Source organism: Orcinus orca, chromosome 12, assembly GCF_937001465.1.
Source record: "Orcinus orca chromosome 12, mOrcOrc1.1, whole genome shotgun sequence".
Classification (NCBI taxonomy): Eukaryota; Metazoa; Chordata; class Mammalia; order Artiodactyla; family Delphinidae; genus Orcinus; species Orcinus orca.
This window is the reverse complement of record NC_064570.1, coordinates 42325691-42344902: the sequence shown is the minus strand read 5'-3', so window position 1 is coordinate 42344902 and position 19212 is coordinate 42325691. Positions and strand designations below refer to the sequence as shown.

Here is a 19212-nt window from a genome sequence, read left to right as displayed (position 1 = left end):
CGACCTGAAAGGCCCTGTTTTGGAAGATGTGTCTGCTTTATGCTTTCTTTGTTTTGCTCTCTCTTAGCTATGGTTTCGATCCTAACTGTCCTGGAAGATGCAGCTGTGATTCAGAGCAGTCGGTGCAATGCTACAGGCTAACGGAGGTGCCGTCAGGTATTCCTTCCACCACCAAGAAGCTCTACGTCAGTCATAGCAAAATTCAGCACCTTCAGGTAATTACTCATTCTACACTCAAGTTACTGCAATTTTATTTTGTGAGATAGGGTGAGGGGCAAGTGTGGGTTTGTTAAACTTGATTTAAATAATCAAAACGTAAAGTGATGGTTATGAAGTCGGGTAGTTGCACTAGCTACCTGTTTGCTCTGTATACTGAGATGGGTATATGCCTTTGGATATTTCTTTTTAGGAAAGTAGCCCCCCCCAAATCGGAGTCTATAATTAATTTTTTATTTTTGAAAATTCTAATTATGTTGTTGCAGAGTAAAAGTAAAGAAATGACTCTTTCTTAACAAAAAGAGTTTGAGATCATATGGCCCCTTTGTCTCCCCATATTAAAAAGAAGTCCTTTTAGGGGAAAAGTAGTTTTGTATGTGCCATAGAAGGCAGATGATACTTAGAACATTATAAGACTATCAAGGTGAATGCAGCATATGAGAATTATTCATACAAGCTCTACAAACCAGCCAGGCATCAGTGTCTTTGTGGAAACATATACAGAAGAAATACGTGTTTTTGTTTTGCCACATTACTGCAATTCTCATTCTACGTGCTTTTAATTATGATGTCTATTTTCATGCTTACCTATTCAGAGGGCACTGAAAAGAGTGCTATAGATTTGTCTGACTTGTATAACAGAAAGAAACTTTTTTAAAAATTTTACTTATTTATTTTTGGCTGCGTTGGGTCTTCGTTGCTGCGCGCAGGCTTTCTCTAGTTGCAGCGAGGCGGGGTTGCTCTTTGTTGCGGTGCTTGGCTTCTCATTGCGGTGGCTTCTTTTGTTGCCGAGCACAGGCTCTAGGCACGCGGGATTCAGTAGTTGTGGCACACGAGCTTAGTTGCTGCATGGCATGTGGGATCCTCCAGGACCAGGGTTCAAACCCGTATCCCCTGCATTGACAGGCGGATTCTTAACCACTGTGCCACCAGGGAAGCCCAAAACTTTTGTTTTTGACCTTTGGTATTTTGAAAGGCATCAAGAGACTAGAGTTCTCATTCTAGTTTTCTCATTAACTAGAGATAGAACTACCTTCGACAAGCAGTTAAAAAAATCTGCAGACCTCATTTGTTACCTTTATGACATGAGAAGGCTGGATTAGATTGGGGATCCCAGGAACTTTCTAGATGGAAAATTCTATGACTCTGAGTTTGCCTTTACTGGTCACTGCTTCTCCCTCATTGATCCAAATCTTAAGATAAGGAAATGCCTGTCTGTGATCCAGGTGCAGAGAGTCAGCAGGTGAATGTACTTTTCCTTCAAACAGAGACACTTCCCCCTCCCTTTTTATTTGGTTAAGAAATTTTAATGTAGGTGCACATAAACACAGGGAGTTTAAAATATGTGGCATAGTATTTATTTCGAGGCTCAATAAGCACAATTGCCTGGTCATCATCTGTTTACTTTCCTCTTCTAATCCAGTAGTGCCTAATGCCAGAGAGCAGGTCTGACCCTGTCAGGTCTCAGCATTCAATCAAGACACCTGGTTAAAGGGCAAGATGCTTAAATATTTGTCCTGAGGACTTGAGATACCGAGAGCGGGGGTGTCAACTAAGCCTGGTAATGATCCCACACTGCTGCTTTGCAGCCAATAAGATGAAATTATGCCTCTCGTCAAATTCACTTATTGGATGAGTTCATTTGTCATTGGTTTAAGTTCACTGAACAGCAATACTGCCACTTCCCTGACTTTAACCCAGTTAATTATCTCTAGGAAGCACAGTTCACAGCAGAAATGTTGGCAAAAGAGAGGATTGTTTTGTGAAGGAAGTAGAAAGCTCTGACCAATAATCCTTCTCTTTTCTCTTTTAAAAATCCTTAGGCTTTAAATGACCATAGTTTACTTGCATTTGGTGAATGCAATGTATATTCTGTTTATTTGGTTTGAACTACAGATTGGGTGCCTATATTTAAAGTAAAAAGTCTTAAAATGGATCTTCAGATTAATAGCAATAGAAATTATATATATATACACACACATATATGTGCATATATATACACATACATCACATATATGCACAACATATATATATATATATATATATACACACACACACACGTATATGTGTATATACACCACAATTTTAAATGTTTCAGTTACTTGTTCATATAATTCAACTGTCTTTGGGTCTGTGAATGCTGTGTTTGAGACTGGGGATAAAAGATGAAAAATTCAGTTCTAGGAGTTCCCTGGTGGCCTAGTAGTTAGGATTCTGGGCTTTCACTGCCATGGCCCAGGTTCAATCCCTGGTGAGGGAATTAAGATCCTGCAAGCCATGCAGCACAGCTGGAAAAAAAAGTAAAAATTCATAGTTCCTGCCTTCAAGAGGTACTTTATTTATCCATTTATCTGTAAAAATCCCTACTTCTTTGAGGTGCATGCCATCACACTGTAACACTCTGTTCCTCTGTGTGTCTTATACTGTGCCCCTGGTCCCTTCCATACTGGCTCCTACTCCTCCTCTCCATCCTAAGTCCTGCATCTTTTGGTGTGCCTTCAGTGTCCAATATCCTAGTCCCACTCCTTGAACTCATAAAAAAGTATCTATCTACATTTCCACTTCACCACAGCCGTCTACTCTCTTGCTTATATCATAATCCTCATTGTATCTGAAACTTCTGCACTCAAAAGTCTTGAATTCCCCTACCCACTCTCTGGTCATCATGTCCTTTCCCTTCAGCTGCCATACTCTACACTTATCTTTCCACTTCATGGAGACTTCTAGTCCTAGATCTACCCACTTTCTCTCAGATAATCAGTTCATTTCTTATCTATCTTCTTTCCCTAACCCTTCCCTCTTTGCATCCCACAATTAATTATCTCAACACCTATTCAGCAAAGCCTCAGTCTTACATTAGGGTGATCATTTTCCTTTGTTTCTCCTATATCTGGACAGCTGGGTGCTGCTGGAGAGGATTACACCTGGTGTCATATCCAAGATAGCTTTTACCAAATCCAAGGTCATGAAAATGTATGCCTATATTTTCTTCTAAGAGTTTTATAGTTTTAGCTCTAACGTTTAGAGGACAAATAGAAATGTCTTTATGGTGGCAGTCAATTAAAATAATTGCACTTTACATCTTTTGTGGAGAGAAGAAGCTACTTCAAATTCCTCTTGGCTAAGAAATATATGGTTTATCAACAAGTGTGGGGGGGAATTATAGATTCTTTTTATATTCTCTCCATACTTTTCAGATTTTTAAATTGTTTACAGAGAACAAGTGTTGCTTTGATCATCAGAAAAAAAATTCCAACATAGTTTACAAACTCCTTGCTGGCTTGGTTCACACATGTCTGAGGCAGCCACTGTGAGGGTGTGTGAGTTTCCTGTGTGCACTGGACCTATAAGGTGACTAAGAAAGGCAGGTAACCTTCTAATGCTTGAAGTAGGGCCTGCCCAGCATTAAAACCTGAAACAAAGCCTTTTCACAGGGAAACCAGCAGAAGTTGCCCCTCTATTTCATTTTACTTGGTTTGCTTTTTTTTTCTTTTTAAACTTTTCTTATTATATAGTAACTTTTATCTACATAAGTATTAGGCTCACTAAACTGTACAACTGTGATGGCAGGAATTTTACTTAGCTAAGCTTCCTAAGCCTAATTGTTAACACCAAGCCATACTTGCCTTGCTTTTTAAGCAATGTTGAAAAACTGCCAGCAGCCCCAAGGTTAGCTGCAGGGCAAAAGCATCTCTTTCCACATCTCTTGAGCACAACCCTGCTTAGGCCATGGAAATGGAAGAACAGGTCTGGCAGAATTTTTTTCCCTTTGTCAGCTCTGCAAACTCAACTGATAAGTTGAAAATCATTGGGGGTCTTCCTCACTGTTTGTGGCACCAGAACTCTATACTCTTCAGCTAAATGCATGTTATAAACACTAAGGTTAAAAATATATGTGTTGGGGTAAGGTAAACCTGGGTTGGAAGCCGAACTTTTCCACTTACTGGCAAGACATACTTGGACATTTTGTTTTGCCTTCTTGAGTTTACCTCATTGAAAAGGGAATAATCATGCTTACACATAGATCTTTGTAAAGATAAGCATAGTAAATACTTAGAAAATGGTGGCCATTTTAACTAATAATAATCAAAAGTAATCTGCATTGACCTGATAAAGAGCAAAGGTTCTCTATGCTTAATAATAGGAAACAACTATTCACTGGATTCAGTTAAGAAAATGACCTATATTTACTATTAGCTAGTCTATATACTTTACAAATAGAAATGAAGACAAATTGAAGCTCTGACACCACTCTTTGTCTAGTCCCCATAGAAATTGCCCATTCAGATCCATGTCATCTCCGAGACTTGCTACATAGTCAGCAATCTTTTAGGGTCTGTGGTCACTTAGATAGAAGTAGAAACATTTGCAACACCAAGGTCTTTTTTGTGGGAGATCAACAGTCCCAAAGGTGAAAAGCTACGTGTAGAGTCAATTATGACTTTACATGAAAGAAAGCCTAGAAAAAGGTACTTCAGAATGAAGAACAGATTAAACAACACTGAATCTTGGACAGGTCATTTAATTTTTTTTTGGCATCATTCCTTGTATGGAAGTTTTGGACTAGATAATCTCTAAAATTTCTGCTTTTCTAAAACTCTATGATCTGTGTCCAGATCTTGAGTCTTTTTTGAAAAACATTAATTATAGACCACAGGCAATGGAAAATGTATTAGAAAATGATGAGTTGAGAAAGAAAGGGCTTTGGAGTCCAATGGACTTTGTTGAAATTCTCAACTCTTCCAAGTTTGACGAAAACAAACTTTCAAGTTTGACGATACCAAACTTTCAGGGTTATTAGGAGAATTAATGATAACACATAAAAAAGTACTTGGAACTTGTAGATGCTCAACAAATGCAAAAAAAAAAGCTATTGATCTTGGGATTAAGACTAATTAATACATCTGATTAATCATTAAGAAAATATCAAATGTTAGTAGCAATATATAAGCCAAGGCAGCTATTAATTAAAAATATCTGTTTATGGAGTTTTTAACATGAGATTCTTCAGCTAGAATATCATATTAGGAGATACTTTCAAATATACCATAATTCAGATCACGTGTCTTCCCAGAATATAAATACCTGTAACAAATATGTGATGCAAAATTAACCCACTTTTAAGGTATTAATCATGTATTGATGTTACAAAAGAGCTCAACTTCACAATTAAATCCAACATTTAGAAACTGTAGATAGTAAGACATAAAAGTGTGCACTGAAAATTCCAACTTAATTGAATTCTAAAGCAGGTTGAAAGTTTTGTGAAGATTTATCACGCTCAGGAAAATCTGGAACAATTCCTCTTTTTGCCTAAACATGATTTTACTCTGAGAACCAAATACCAAATTACATCATCCTAGAAAAGAGGTGGATGTCCACCTAGGAGGAGTTTGGAGGATATGTGGAGAGATAGGGGTGCTTGAACTTGCAAACCATGGAGAAAGTACAGCAGATTTGGTAATTTCTAAAATCTAGGAGAGGAATAGCATTAGGTCTGGGATATATGCGTGAATGGACTCCTTGCTCTACAGAGATGGAGACACATGTATCCTGTTTGTTTCTTCATGAACCTTTTTCATCAGTGAAGCGTAAATTGGCCGGTAGGAACAACAAGGCTAGTTTTCCAAACTATTATACAGTTGAAAATGTTTTTCTGATAGGCCCATTCTATTGATAGCAGTATCTAGGACATTAAAATTTTTTTACTTTTAATGCTTAAATTGTTAAAAAGGTAATTTATAATTTAAAAAAACTAAACATTGCAAAATGTAGATAGATAATGAAAATTCCTTATAATTTTATCCCCTAGAGTTAGAAACTCTATAGTTTGGTGAAATATTTCCAGATTGTTTCTTTTTTGGCTATTACAAGATGATGCAACCAAGAACAGCCTATTGCATAAATCATTGTGCAATTTTTAAGTACTTCTACCTAGAAGTAAATTTGCTGGGTCAAAGAATACGCAGAAAAAGTTGGCCAACTTTATGTCTACCAATAGTGTGTGAAAGTGCTTAAAATATTTTAGACATGTTATACTGTTAACAAATGAATAAAAATGGTCAGAACCTGAGTTTCTATCCTTTTCCAAGAGATATTTAAATAGATCCTGAAGGGAAATCTGAAGTATCATTAGTATTGAATGATAATGTATATGGCTTTTTTTTCTTACAATAATCCTAATTTACTGCTTTTCTCCCCCATTCCCCATCCCTGAATTTTTTGTAGCTGTCTAACTTCACTCAAATGTCAGCTCTAGAAGATTTTATTCTGCTGGCCAGTGGAACAGAGTCGGTAGAAAATGACACTTTCAAGACTCTGAGTACTTTGAAGACCTTGGAACTCTGGAAAAATAAGTTAAGACAGGTCCCCAGTGCTCTCCCAGCCAGTCTTGAAGTGTTAAAACTAAATGATAATTCAATATATGTCCTTCATGGATCTGATTTTGAAGGACTGAAGAAATTAAAAATCCTTGAACTGAAAAACAATCTGATCTCTTCTCTCCCTCCCAGCATGCTCTCTTCTCTTGTCAGTTTGCAAAGCTTGGTGTTGGACAGCAACAATATCGAGTCTGTGAATGGACCACTGGCACTTCCCCATCTGAAACATCTGAGCATGGAGAATAATAAGCTACATCTCATACCAGCTAGCTTCTTCACTTCTCTTCAGTCTTTGCAGTTTCTCAGTTTCAGTAGTAACTTTCTGACTAAAATTCCTATTAACCTGCCCAAATCCTTGCTCTCATTAAAAATGGAGAGAAACTGGCTCAAAGTGGTAAGGTTTCAAGATATGAAACATTTGGAGAATCTTTCCCATCTTTACCTGTCAGAAAACTCACTCTCTTCCATAGATGGGGCACAGCTCCTTGCCAATTTAACTACCCTTGAGCTGTCCCAAAACCAGCTTCAAACGTTGCCCCTCAGACTACCAGCAAGGCTACAAAAGCTTGATATCAGCAACAATCTGATTCAGAAAGTTACAGCACAAGACTTCCAGGACCTCCGAGATTTGAAACATTTGTTTCTGGACAACAACATTGTCAGCTTGTTTGAAGCTGGAGCCCTGCAAAGGTGTTCCCAGCTCTCCAACCTGGCCCTGGAGCAGAACCTGCTCTTGTCTATACCTCTACGGTAAGTGAGCGTTACTATTTACAGTAACTACTAAAAAAGTTTTCCAAAAACTGGGACAACTAAGTACATTATACAAGCAAGAAAAGTCATCCAAGCATACATAAAGTATCTGATCAAGGCTATCCAAGGGTTCAGGGGTGGAATTTAAACAGGGGTTTGGAATCTCCAACCCTCAAGCTGACCCCTGCACTAACTTAACTTATCTTGCCTGTAGGACAAGACACCAACAGGGGACATCTGTATTTGAAAATATGCAATGTCACTCTGGGGACGTATGGTAACAAACATCATAGGGGGATGTTACTTGTAAAACTGTGTTCTGGTTTCTAAGTATATGGCCTGGATCTAGCAACAGGCTGACTAGGCATGTGCTTAACCACTAGCAAAGCAGGACACCAGGAAAAAATGAGGTGGGGTGGGGTTGGGGGGAATGTAGTAATACATTTATATTTTTGAAAAGCATTGAAGTAGTATTTGTGGTGAAAAAAATCAAAACTCTGTAATCTAACATTGTATTTATTTTGAATTATGTATTGGGAGCCTTATGTTCTTCTCAGTGCTGTGATTTTTAAAGGGCTTAAGGGATGCTGCTTATTTCTCTGGGTGTCTGTCTGTGAGTGTGTGAGACAATTTGTGTCCATCTTACTTTCTGTTTTTGGTTGTTTCTTCTGTTCTCTTTCTCTCTCACACAAACACACACACACCCTCATACTCTGACAGTTAATTTCTCTTCCAAATATCCCTCCTTCTATACCCAACCCACTGTACCTGTACATTAATTGATCCTATTTATTTAAACTTTATCACATGTTCCACATTTTAAAGTAGAATTAAAAAACAGTAGAATACTATTATTCTCCTAAAAAAGATATTATGTTGCTTATTAAATGTGTCTATTAGTGGATTCTTTTTCCTTTCAGCACTATAGAAAAAAATGCTTCCTGCCCTATTATTGTTATCAAATTTCTCATAATTAATGTACCAGCTTCTGGCTTCTGTAGAATCCTGTGGCACTTGATTTACTTATTATCAGTGTTCATTATGATAATTTTTCTTATCAATGAGAAAGGAAAAAATTATCTGATATGGACAGATATTCATTTTTTTTGCACTGTACCCAATGCAAAACATCGAAAGGTGATTTTTTGAACTGAAATCAGTATTTTAAATTATGTATTGAGGATAATTTGAAAGTAATCAATTTCTCTTAATGCCTAAGCATGTGCATACAATTAATTTAATTCAACAAGTATGTTTTGAGCATTCACCATGTGCCAGGTACTTTACCAGGCACTTGGGATACATCAGTGTAATAAAAGAGGTAAAACTTCTTGTTCTGTACAGCTTAAATTCTAGCAGGGAGTGACAACATAATATGTAAGTAAAGTATATAATATTGAGATAGTGTTAGGTGTTATAATTAACAACAAAAAGGGGCAGGCAGGATTACCAGGTTCAGGACTACAGTGAACGAGGGTGGATGGTTGCAATTTTCAATGAGGTAAGCATGGTAACCCTTCTGAAAAGGTAAGCTCTGAGCAAAGATTGGAAGGAGGTGAGGGATTTAGTTGTGAAGCTGTCTGGGGGAAAAAGTGTTCTAGACAGAACAGCCCTGAAGACAAGAACATGCGGGCAGTATTTCAGGACTCTAATTCTTGTTGTTATTTAAATAATTTCTCTACTATGTTCAAGCCTTATTTTCTATTACTGCATGCTCCTCCTCCAAACAAAAAATCGTGTATAAAATAAAAACTCATCAAACAGGTTAGGGAGTGACTGTATCACATAAGGATTCTCAGCAGGCTATGACAGCCATGGGCAAAACTGTGAACTCGGTGGGCTTTTCTATTCGGGTGACCTTTAGAAAGCATTTGGTGAAGTAATCCTGCTAAGTTTAATGAGTGAAAAATAGCTTAATTATTTACTCCTGCCAGGGTATTTGTGTTTTAATAAGTGACTACAGAAAGCACAAAGTTTCTACCCAACAGAGTGTATAATGGAATTGCAAGCCTGAGCTAACCCTAATTTTCAAGTCTGACTTTACGATGGAATTATCTGGAGAACTTTTATAAAGCCTACTCATGCCTAGACCTCATTTCAAACCAATTAAATCAGACACCCAAGGGTTGTGGCCCAGGCATCGGTATTTTTTAAAAACTCCCCAGATGAATTTAATGTGTAGCCAGGTTTGAGAACTACTGGGAAAGGACAATGGGGCAAGAAAGAAGATACCAGGGGGCTTTTCCTATGAGGCTTAGATGAAACAACACAACTGTCTGCTTTGTCAAAGAACCTGGCCTGTTATGAGAGCAATGCTCCTGTAGAGAGTGATTTTTTTTTTTTTTTTTTTTTTCGGTACACGGGCCTCTCACTGTTGTGGCCTCTCCCGTTGCAGAGCACAGGCTCCAGACGCGCAGGCTCAGCGGCCATGGCTCACGGGCCTAGCCACTCCCCGGCATGTGGGATCTTCCCAGACTGGGGCACGAACCCGTGTCCCCTGCATCGGCAGGCGGACTCTCAACCACTGCGCCGCCAGGGAAGCCCTAGAGAGTGATTTTTAAATTCCCCATCAGGACCACCGCTTCCCAAACCACCATTACCCAACTTTTCTTTAAATTGGAAAGTGGGAAGGACCCCAAAAAATTTTCCCGTGGTTTTCCTCCCATAAAGAATTAAAACACAATACAATCTATTCCTTATATTTGAATTTTGAGACTTTTATTTATGAGCTTTAAACATTACACTCTTTCTTTTTATTTGAATGCTTCTTATTCATACACAAAACTACACTTTGAAATTCAGTGTTCTATAAATAAACTGTAAACACAGGCAACCTATCTGTGCTAGTTGCTAACCTAACCTAACCTAACCTAATCTGTTAGTCGCCCGTTGCGTATCCTATCACAAACTGTTTCCACAAATCCCTTCCTCTGTCTACCATGCTGCAATCTACATTTCATCAGGAAAATAATGGTATATGGTTTTAGGCACACATGAATTAAAATATCTACCCCATTTGCCTAAATATGCTAACCGAGATAGAAACAATACCTAACATTTACTAAGTGCTTACTAAGCTCAGCAGGGAATGAATATACATGTTATTCCGTTACTCCCTTACAACAATCCTGTGAAGGTAGGTACACTGTTTTACCTATTATTTTACAGATTAGAGATTAAGGTTAAGAGGTATCAAGAAACTTGCTGGAAGTCATATGGTCAATAAATTTTGGAGTCAGGGTTAAATACAATAGTCTAACCCCAGGGCCTGGGAATTTTAGGCACTGCACCCTCGCCCTCTGAGGTTTACTCTGCTATCAACAATACACTCCACTACTTAGAATTTAGTCTACCCAAGACCTGGGTCTTGCTTCTTGCTGCTTCTCATTTCACCAAGCTGCAGCTCGGGGAGCAAATGTAAGTTACGTCACCCCTTCTTTATTCACAATCTGGATAATTCAAATCCAGGATAGCTTTCTACAACCTGATGAAGCCAGTCAGCATTTTCTCTTACTCAAGTGCCACATACAGACATAACGGGGGTGCGCCCCTTTTTTACTCTGAAAAGCGACACTGCCGAAAGAAGAAATAGCATTTCTAGGCATATGTTTGTCTTAAAATCAGGGCTACCTTTTTGTATAAATCAGACTTATAAAGATAAATTATATCAAAGCAATAAATGACTACCCAAAGGTCACAGAAGGAGGAAATTAGTGACTTCTCTTACAGTGCCATTTTGGTTATCCATAGAAACATGAAAGAAAAAAAAGGTACTCCTAAGACCAGGTACAGTTTTTGGCTGCCCAGCCCAGAACTGAATAACTGTATTTGTTTAAAAGAAAGCTTGGCTTGCTCATTTTCGTTACTAACATTTTTATGTAACTTCTGTGTACTGAGCACTTTCATCTATATAGTGGAAAATCAGAAGCTTTAAAGAGCTAAATAACTTACCTAAAGTCACATGCTGGTGAATAGAATAGCCAAAGTTAGAACTCGAATCTTAATAAGTAGACTTGACTCTCTGGTTTACTCTGCCGTATCTTTCCTCAGCTGTGCTCCCTGTGCTCCCTGTACTCTCAATAGTTACAGAGTCTCGCTTACTGCCTCACCACCTATTAACAGGCCATTTTTCCTTGAAAAAAAAAAAAAAGCTATGCACAAGAGATTTCCTGTATAACTTTTAGAGATGTACCTTGTATAAGCTGGTGTGTGCACAAAATTACATTGTCTTAGGGATTAACTTCAAATTCAATTTAAACTGTGGATACCAATTTGAAAATTGTTAGTGGTATTCACAGTAAACCGACTGAGAGAAATGTCTTTGCAGAAGCTTTTATCAAACTGTTAAAATGTGTGAAGTGATTTTCCCTGGTAAATTAATCTGCTTTGTTAGGTAAATTTAATTCCAATGAAAAAGAAAGCACTTTAAACAAATAAGACTTTAAAATACTCAAAAGCACAAGTACTTATGTATGTATATGTATTATACGGTTTAGGAGAGGAATACAAATATAAAATACATGAACGTAGGGCTTCCCTGGTGGCGCAGTGGTTGAGAGTCCACCTGCCGATGCAGGGGACGCGAGTTCGTGCCCCAGTCCGGGAGGATCCCGCATGCCGCAGAGCGGCTGGGCCTGTGAGCCATGGCCACTGAGCCTGCGCGTCCGCAACGGGAGAGGCCACAACAGTGAGAGGCCCGCGTACCACAAAAAAAAACAAACAAAAAAAAAACATGAACGTAAATATATATAAATATAAAATGTAAGTATCAAAGAAAAAAACAAGGGCAAAATTTAGGCTAAGTGCCAATAACCTAAGAGATTAACGTTTCAGAATGAAATTCATATGAGAATAATACTATAACAAACAAAAGGTAATATTGTCATAAAATATGTTTAAATTCATTTGCTTTTTTCTCTTTGACATAACAATCATATGACAGGGACCACCACAAAAAAATTCACTAAATACTAAAAAGAATGAAATGTACATCTAATATGTTCACACTGTATGAAGATAGCATTCAGATGGTATTTCAAGGGACTTTTTTCCTAAAAAGCTTTCTCACTTCTTGTACTTCACAAAGAGAATAGCACTTAATATAAAGTTGTTGACTAGCAGAAAGATTTTCAGTTCACAATTGTGATTATTATTTATTTTTTATCAACAGGCGTTAGCATGACATTTTTCAAATTGGTATCCATGGTTAAAATTTTTTTTTCCTGATTATAAAGAAATACCTGTTCAAGTTGAAAATTTAGCATGCTGAAAAATAAAAAAGTCACCCATAACTGTTCAACCAGAACCTATGCCTAGCGATAATTTGTTTTTATGTATTTGAGATCAGTCAATTTTTTTTCTATTTTTTCCATTTAACATTATAGTGTGGTTTTTCTCTCCAGTTTCCCTTTTCTATTTTTTCCAAGTATCACTATGGACCCAGGGATCTTAATTCATTCAGTGTGTTATGATCATTTATAGTTGCTAGTCTCTTTTGGTGCTCAAATTTCCCCAAATTTCGCTAGTGGGAGCCCCTCCAAGCTGGTTCCTATGTTCATGAGACATGATTCCATTACCTCTCTTTTTATAAACTTGTGGTAAAATACACATAACATAAAATTTATGTGTACAATTATTAATTTTTACGTGTACAATTCAATATTGTTAAGTATCTTCACATTGTTGTGCAGCCAGACTCCAGAACTTTTTCATCTTGCAAAACCAAAACTCTGCACCCATTAAACAACTCCTCATTTCCCTCCTCCCCTCACCCCCTGACAACCACCATTCTACTTCCTGTTTCTATGAATCTGACTACTCTAGATATCTTATGTAAGTGGAATCATACAGTAGTTATCTTTTTGTGACAGGCTTTTTTCACTTAACATAATATCCTTATTCACGTTGTAGCATGCGTCAGAATTTCCTTCCTTTCAAGGCTGAATAATATTCCATTGTATGTACTTGTATTTTGTATTTTGCTTATTCATTCATCCATCAGTGGACACTTGGATTGCTTCCACATTTTAACTACTGTGAATTCAATGTGGGAGTATAACATGGGTGTATAAATATCTCTTTGAGACCTTGCTTTCAATTCTTTTGAGTATATACGCAGAAGTGCAATTGCTGGATCATATGCAAGCATAGTTTTAATTTTGGGGGGAACCACCCATACTGTGTTCCATATTGACTGTACCATTTTACACTCCCATCAACAGGGCACAAAGTTTCCAATTTCTCCACATTCTTGTTAACACTTGTTATTTTCTGGATTTTTGATAGCAACCGTCATGATAGGTGTTCCACTAATCTTTGAACACTTCATTGCATTCCAGTTCAGACATTCCAGCTTACCTTGCCCCAGACGTGGAATTAGACATTTTTCCAAGAAGTCTTGCTTCTTTTTTTTTTTTAATTTTATCGAAGTATAGTTGATTTACAATGTTGTGTTAATCTCTGCTGTCCTGCAAAGTGATTCAGTTATACATATATATATTCCTTTCCATATTTTTTCCATTATAGTTTATCACAGGATATTGATTATAGTTCCCTGTGCTAAACAGTAGGACCTTGTTGTTTATTGAAGCCTTGTTTCTTTTAAGTAGCGACTGGAATTCTGGAACTAAGATCTGTGTGTTCAGTGAGCTTATGCTATTGGGATCACATTGCTACTAGTGTATAATATTGCTTTTAGGTCCTTTCAGTATACAGAGGTAGAAGATATATATTTTTTAAAATCATAAATTCACATTGGTATTTCCACTTCATATTAACATTAGAAAGAGTTTTTTCTTCTCTTATTTTATATTTGTATCTTTTTCTCTTACAATGAAAATCTTGGTTCCTAATAAGATTAATATATTTACTTATTTTCTTTATCTTACAGTATTCATTAAAAAGTTTCGAATTGTATTACTAAGAGTAATATTAACAATAAATATATTGCGAGAAATTTCTTTGCAGATCCTTTTGTCTTTAGAGTCTAAGGCTTAGCTATCTCTACTAATGCTATTCAGAGTACTTTATTTTATATGGTTACATTACCAACATAAACATTTGATTAGTTAATTAGATTTGTTTGTTTTGGCTTGTGTTCAATTTTAGGGCTTGGTTTTGTTTTTATTTGTTTTATGTAAAATGTTAACATGATTCAAAAGTTAAAACCATATGGAACCAAACACTCCCTATAAGTAACTATTTTAATTCACTTCTGGTTTATCTTTTTTCTTTTTTTTCAAAAACAAGCAAAATGTGTACATGTATTCTTATTTCCCTCTTACACAAAAACTAAGATACTACATACACTATTCCACTTCTTGTTTTTCTTCCCTTTACAATACTTTCTAGAAATCATTTTATGGGTAATTCATAGAGACCAGCCTCTTTCTTTTTCAAGGCTGCATAGTAGTTCTTTACTGTTGTACTGGGTTGTTTACAGTCTTTTGCTATTATAAATAATACCATAAGAAATACACATGTGCTGTTTTATGTTTGTGGATATAAAATATGGATATGTTTGTGGATATAAAATATCACATCTTCAGAGATTTTACCTAGAAATGAAATTGCTGGGTCGAAGGGTAAATGCACATTATTTTGTTAGGCTTTGCTAAATTCTCCACAGGAGCCATGCCATTTTCAGCTCCCACCAAGCTATGTATGAGATTGTCTGCTTCTTCATGGCTTTGCCCACAGAATGTATTGCTAAGGATTAAGACATTTTACCAATCTGATAGGTGAGAAATGGAATCTCTGTGTGTTTTTATTCTTCATTTCTCTATTCTGAGTATGGCTGAAGACTTAAAGGCTTTTCTTTTTTTTTCTGAGAATATAAGTTCCTTTTATTTTATTTATTTTTTTAACATCTTTATTGGAGTATAATTGCTTTACAATGGTGTGTTATTTTCTGCTTTACAACAAAATGAATCAGTTATATATATACATATGTTCCCATATCTCTTCCCTCTTGCGTCTCCCTCCCTCCCACCCTCCCTATCCCACCCCTCTAGGTGGTCACAAACCACCTAGCTGATCTCCCTGTGCTATGCGGCTGCTTCCCACTAGCTATCTACCTTACGTTTGGTAGTGTATATATGTCCATGCCTCTCTCTCGCTTTGTCACAGCTTACCCTTCCCCCTCCCCATATCCTCAAGTCCATTCTCTAGTAGGTCTGTCTTTATTCCTGTCTTACCCCTAGGTTCTTCATGACATTTTTTTTCTTAGATTCCATATATATGTGTTAGCATACAGTATTTGTCTTTCTCTTTCTGACTTACTTCACTCTGTATGACAGACTCTAGGTCCATCCACCTCATTATAAATAGCTCAATTTCGTTTCTTTTTATGGCTGAGTAATATTCCATTGTATATACGTGCCATATCTTCTTTATCCATTCATCCGAAGATGGACACTTAGATTGTTTCCATCTCCGGGCTATTGTAAATAGAGCTGCAATGAACATTTTGGTACATGATTCTTTTTGAATTATGGTTTTCTCAGGGTATATGCCCAGTAGTGGGATTGCTGGGTCATGTGGTAGTTCTATTTGTAGTTTTTTAAGGAACCTCCATACTGTTCTCCATAGCAGCTGTACCAATTCACATTCCCACCAGCAGTGCAAGAGTGTTCCCTTTTCTCCACACCCTCTCCAGCATTTATTGTTTCTAGATTTTTTGATGATGGCCATTCTGACTGGTATGAGGTGATACCTCACTGTAGATTTGATTTGCATTTCTCTAATGATTAGTGATGCTGAGCATCCTTTCATGTGTTTGTTGGCAGTCTGTATATCTTCTTTGGAGAGATGTCTATTTAGGTCTTCTGCCCATTTTTAAGGCTTTGCTTTTATGTGGATTTCCATTCATACTTTTTGCCCACTTTTAGACTTATTTTAAAACCTTTTCTTCTCAACTTGTAAGAGTCCTTTACATATTAAGGAGATTGGCTCTTTGGGATATAAAGTGCAGATATTTCCCCCAGTTTATTATCTTTCTTTTGATTTTGCATATGTCTTTTGCCATATACAATTTCTTTTTCTGTGATTTTTAATGTAGTTGATTTATTGATCTTTTATAGCTTCTGGATTTTTTTTTTTTTTTTGCGGTACACGGGCCTCTTACTGTTGCGGCCTCTCCTGTTGCAGAGCACAGGCTCCGGACGCGCAGGCTCAGCGGCTATGGCTCACAGGCCCAGCCGCTCCGCGGCATGTGGGATCTTCCCGGACAGGGGCACGAACCCGTGGTCCCCTGCATCGGCAGGCGGACTCTCAACCACTGCGCCACCAGGGAAGCCCCAGCTTCTGGATTTTTAAGCCATAGTCAGAAAAGCTTTTTTATAGAACTGGTATTTTAAAAATTATTTGAAAATATGATTTTTATGATCACATAATAGTCCATTATCTCTTAATTTCCATATTAGTGGACATTAGCCCTTTATCATTTTTTTACTGTTATAAATATGATCAAATGTATGACATATTTTTAAATAAATCTCTATTCACTTCTCCTATTATCTCCTACGCTGAAAGGCATGATGTTATTTAAATTCGATACATGTTACCAAATTGTTTCCAAAATGGTACCAGTTTATACTCCCACTAGCAGAGTTTAAGTTCTTACCTCACTACACCCTCATCAGAAATGAATTTTAAAATTTAAATTCAAAATGATGCTCTAATTTCTAACATTGCATCTTTTATATTCATGAAGAACAACCCTTTTCATATTTTTATTCAATATTTTTACCTTTCCTATAAATTATTGATTCATGGCATCTGCCAACTAAAAAGTTGGAAACTTACTATTTTCCTTATCAATTTGTTACATGATCCAATTTGAAATGAAAAATTAAAGAGTTTATGGCTAGGAACCAGAAAAATCAGAGGGCTAGAAAATAAGACCTATGAGAAAGTGTTAAAGACCTATAGATAAGACTGAGGTTTGCACTTTTAATTAACTTTACAAAATAAAGCTTGTTTTCTAGCTTCAGAGGAAACAGAATGGTACAGAAAAGATGGGTGTTGCTCAATCTGAGTTGCCTAGGCAGTTATGGAATGATGGTCACAGCCTCCTTTCACATCCTGTTTCCATGCTTTTGCAGGCTCCCGGCAACCTTAGCAAGGCTGGACCTAAAAGGCAATGCCATCCAGGATATTGCTGAGAGGGAGCTCAAGGATCTGAAGCAGCTTCAGGTTCTAAACCTTAGGAACAACAAGATCTCTGCCTTAGACCTCAAAGCCTTGGAGGTGTTGCCTCGCCTCAGGCATCTGTATCTGGATGGAAATCCGTGGAATTGCACCTGCAGTCTCCTGAGAGCCAGGGAGGTCCTGAAGGCCAAGGGCACAGATGTGAGGGGAGGACAATGTGCGGCACCAGCTGAACGACAAGGGGAGAGCTGGATGTCTTCCAAGAAGATAATGAGGCAATGTGAGCATCACTTGCATCTGACCGAGAAAAGCAAAGAGACCAAAAAGAAACCAAAGCCTGAAGAGCACTCCAGCATCAGAATCAATGTGGATGATGATTATTATGATTATGAGATAGATTAAGGATGAGCTTAGCTTACAGTTTAGAAAAAGGTTTTGTTTCTTTTTTTAAAATAGACTTCATTTTTAGAGCAGTTTTAGGTTCATAGCAGAATTGAGAGGAAGGTACAGAGATTTCCTATATACCTCCTACCCCTACACAAACATAGCCTGCCCCATTACAACATGTCCCACCAGAATGGAACATTTGTTACAGCTGACGGATCTCTATTGACAGGTCACAATCACCTAAAGTCCATAGTGTACATTAGGGTTTACTCTTGGTGTTGTACATACTCTGGGTTTGGACAAATATATAATGACATGTATTTACCACTATAGTATCACACAGAGTAGTTTCACTGCCCTAAAAATCCTCTGTGCTCCAGAAAAAAAGTTGTGTTTTTTTTGTGTGTGTGTTTTTTTGCGGTACGTGGGCCTCTCACTGTTATGGCCTCTCCCGTTGCGGATCACAGGCTCCGGACGCGCAGGCTCAGCGGCCATGGCTCACGGGCCCAGCCGCTCCGCGGCATGTGGGATCTTCCCGGACCGGGGCACGAACCCGTGTCCCCTGCATCGGCAGGCGGACTCTCAACCACTGCGCCACCAGGGAAGCCCAGAAAAAAACTTTTTTAATGTTCAATATCTTAAGCAGAAATATATAATAAATTTAGATATACAAGATTCTTTTTATAAGTTTTTCTCTTTCTTTTTAAGAATGAAGTGAGAGTTAAGACAAGTTGAGGTGGGGGGAGGAAAGTAGAAATGAATGGTCAGAAGATGTAAGATTCCTTCCATGTTAAAAGTAATTTGTTTGTATTTTATACTGAAACCTAGACAAATAGTAATGCCCAATAAAATCTCTATCTAACTAACTTCCTGCAAATAGAGTAGTTCATTTTATCAAATAAAAAGTGATGATTTTGTGTATGAAGCTGGTACCTATAGACCTACACTGCAGGCTTTTGTTTATAAGTAATAAAAACTGACTCCAACTTAAGCAAGAAAGAATTTATTGGAAAGGTTGGGAATAGCTCACAGAATCAAAGGAAAATCTGGAGAATCTGGAAAGGACGGGGATCAGATCTGCTCCTGGGCCCCAGGCAGAAGAAGTAATGAAGAGTCCCTAAGCTTCTTCAGGGTTCTCTGCAGAATGAAGTGTTCCCGCTATTAGCAGTGTTAGCTTCCCTCTTCTGAAGAGTCACATCCCCAGAGGGAGAGGCTAATCCGGCTTGAGTCACATGTTTGCCTTTGGCTAAGGGACAGTAGCCAAGGCTACTCTTTGACAGTCTCACCAAGACCAAAGGGAAACCAGTAGGGGAAATGTAAACTGGCACTG

The 19212-nt window shown here is 37.6% G+C and overlaps 1 protein-coding gene across 1 annotated transcript; it reads left to right on the top strand.

The window, feature by feature from the left end:
• On the top strand, positions 1 to 18871 carry LOC101271570 (nephrocan-like). Its single transcript, XM_004264679.3, has 3 exons — positions 1 to 215; positions 6445 to 7346; positions 17450 to 18871. The coding sequence occupies exons 1-3, from the start codon at positions 27 to 29 to the stop codon at positions 17895 to 17897; spliced, it is 1539 nt and encodes a 512-aa protein (XP_004264727.1). The 5' UTR covers positions 1 to 26; the 3' UTR covers positions 17898 to 18871.
• Positions 18872 to 19212: the final 341 nt, after the last annotated feature.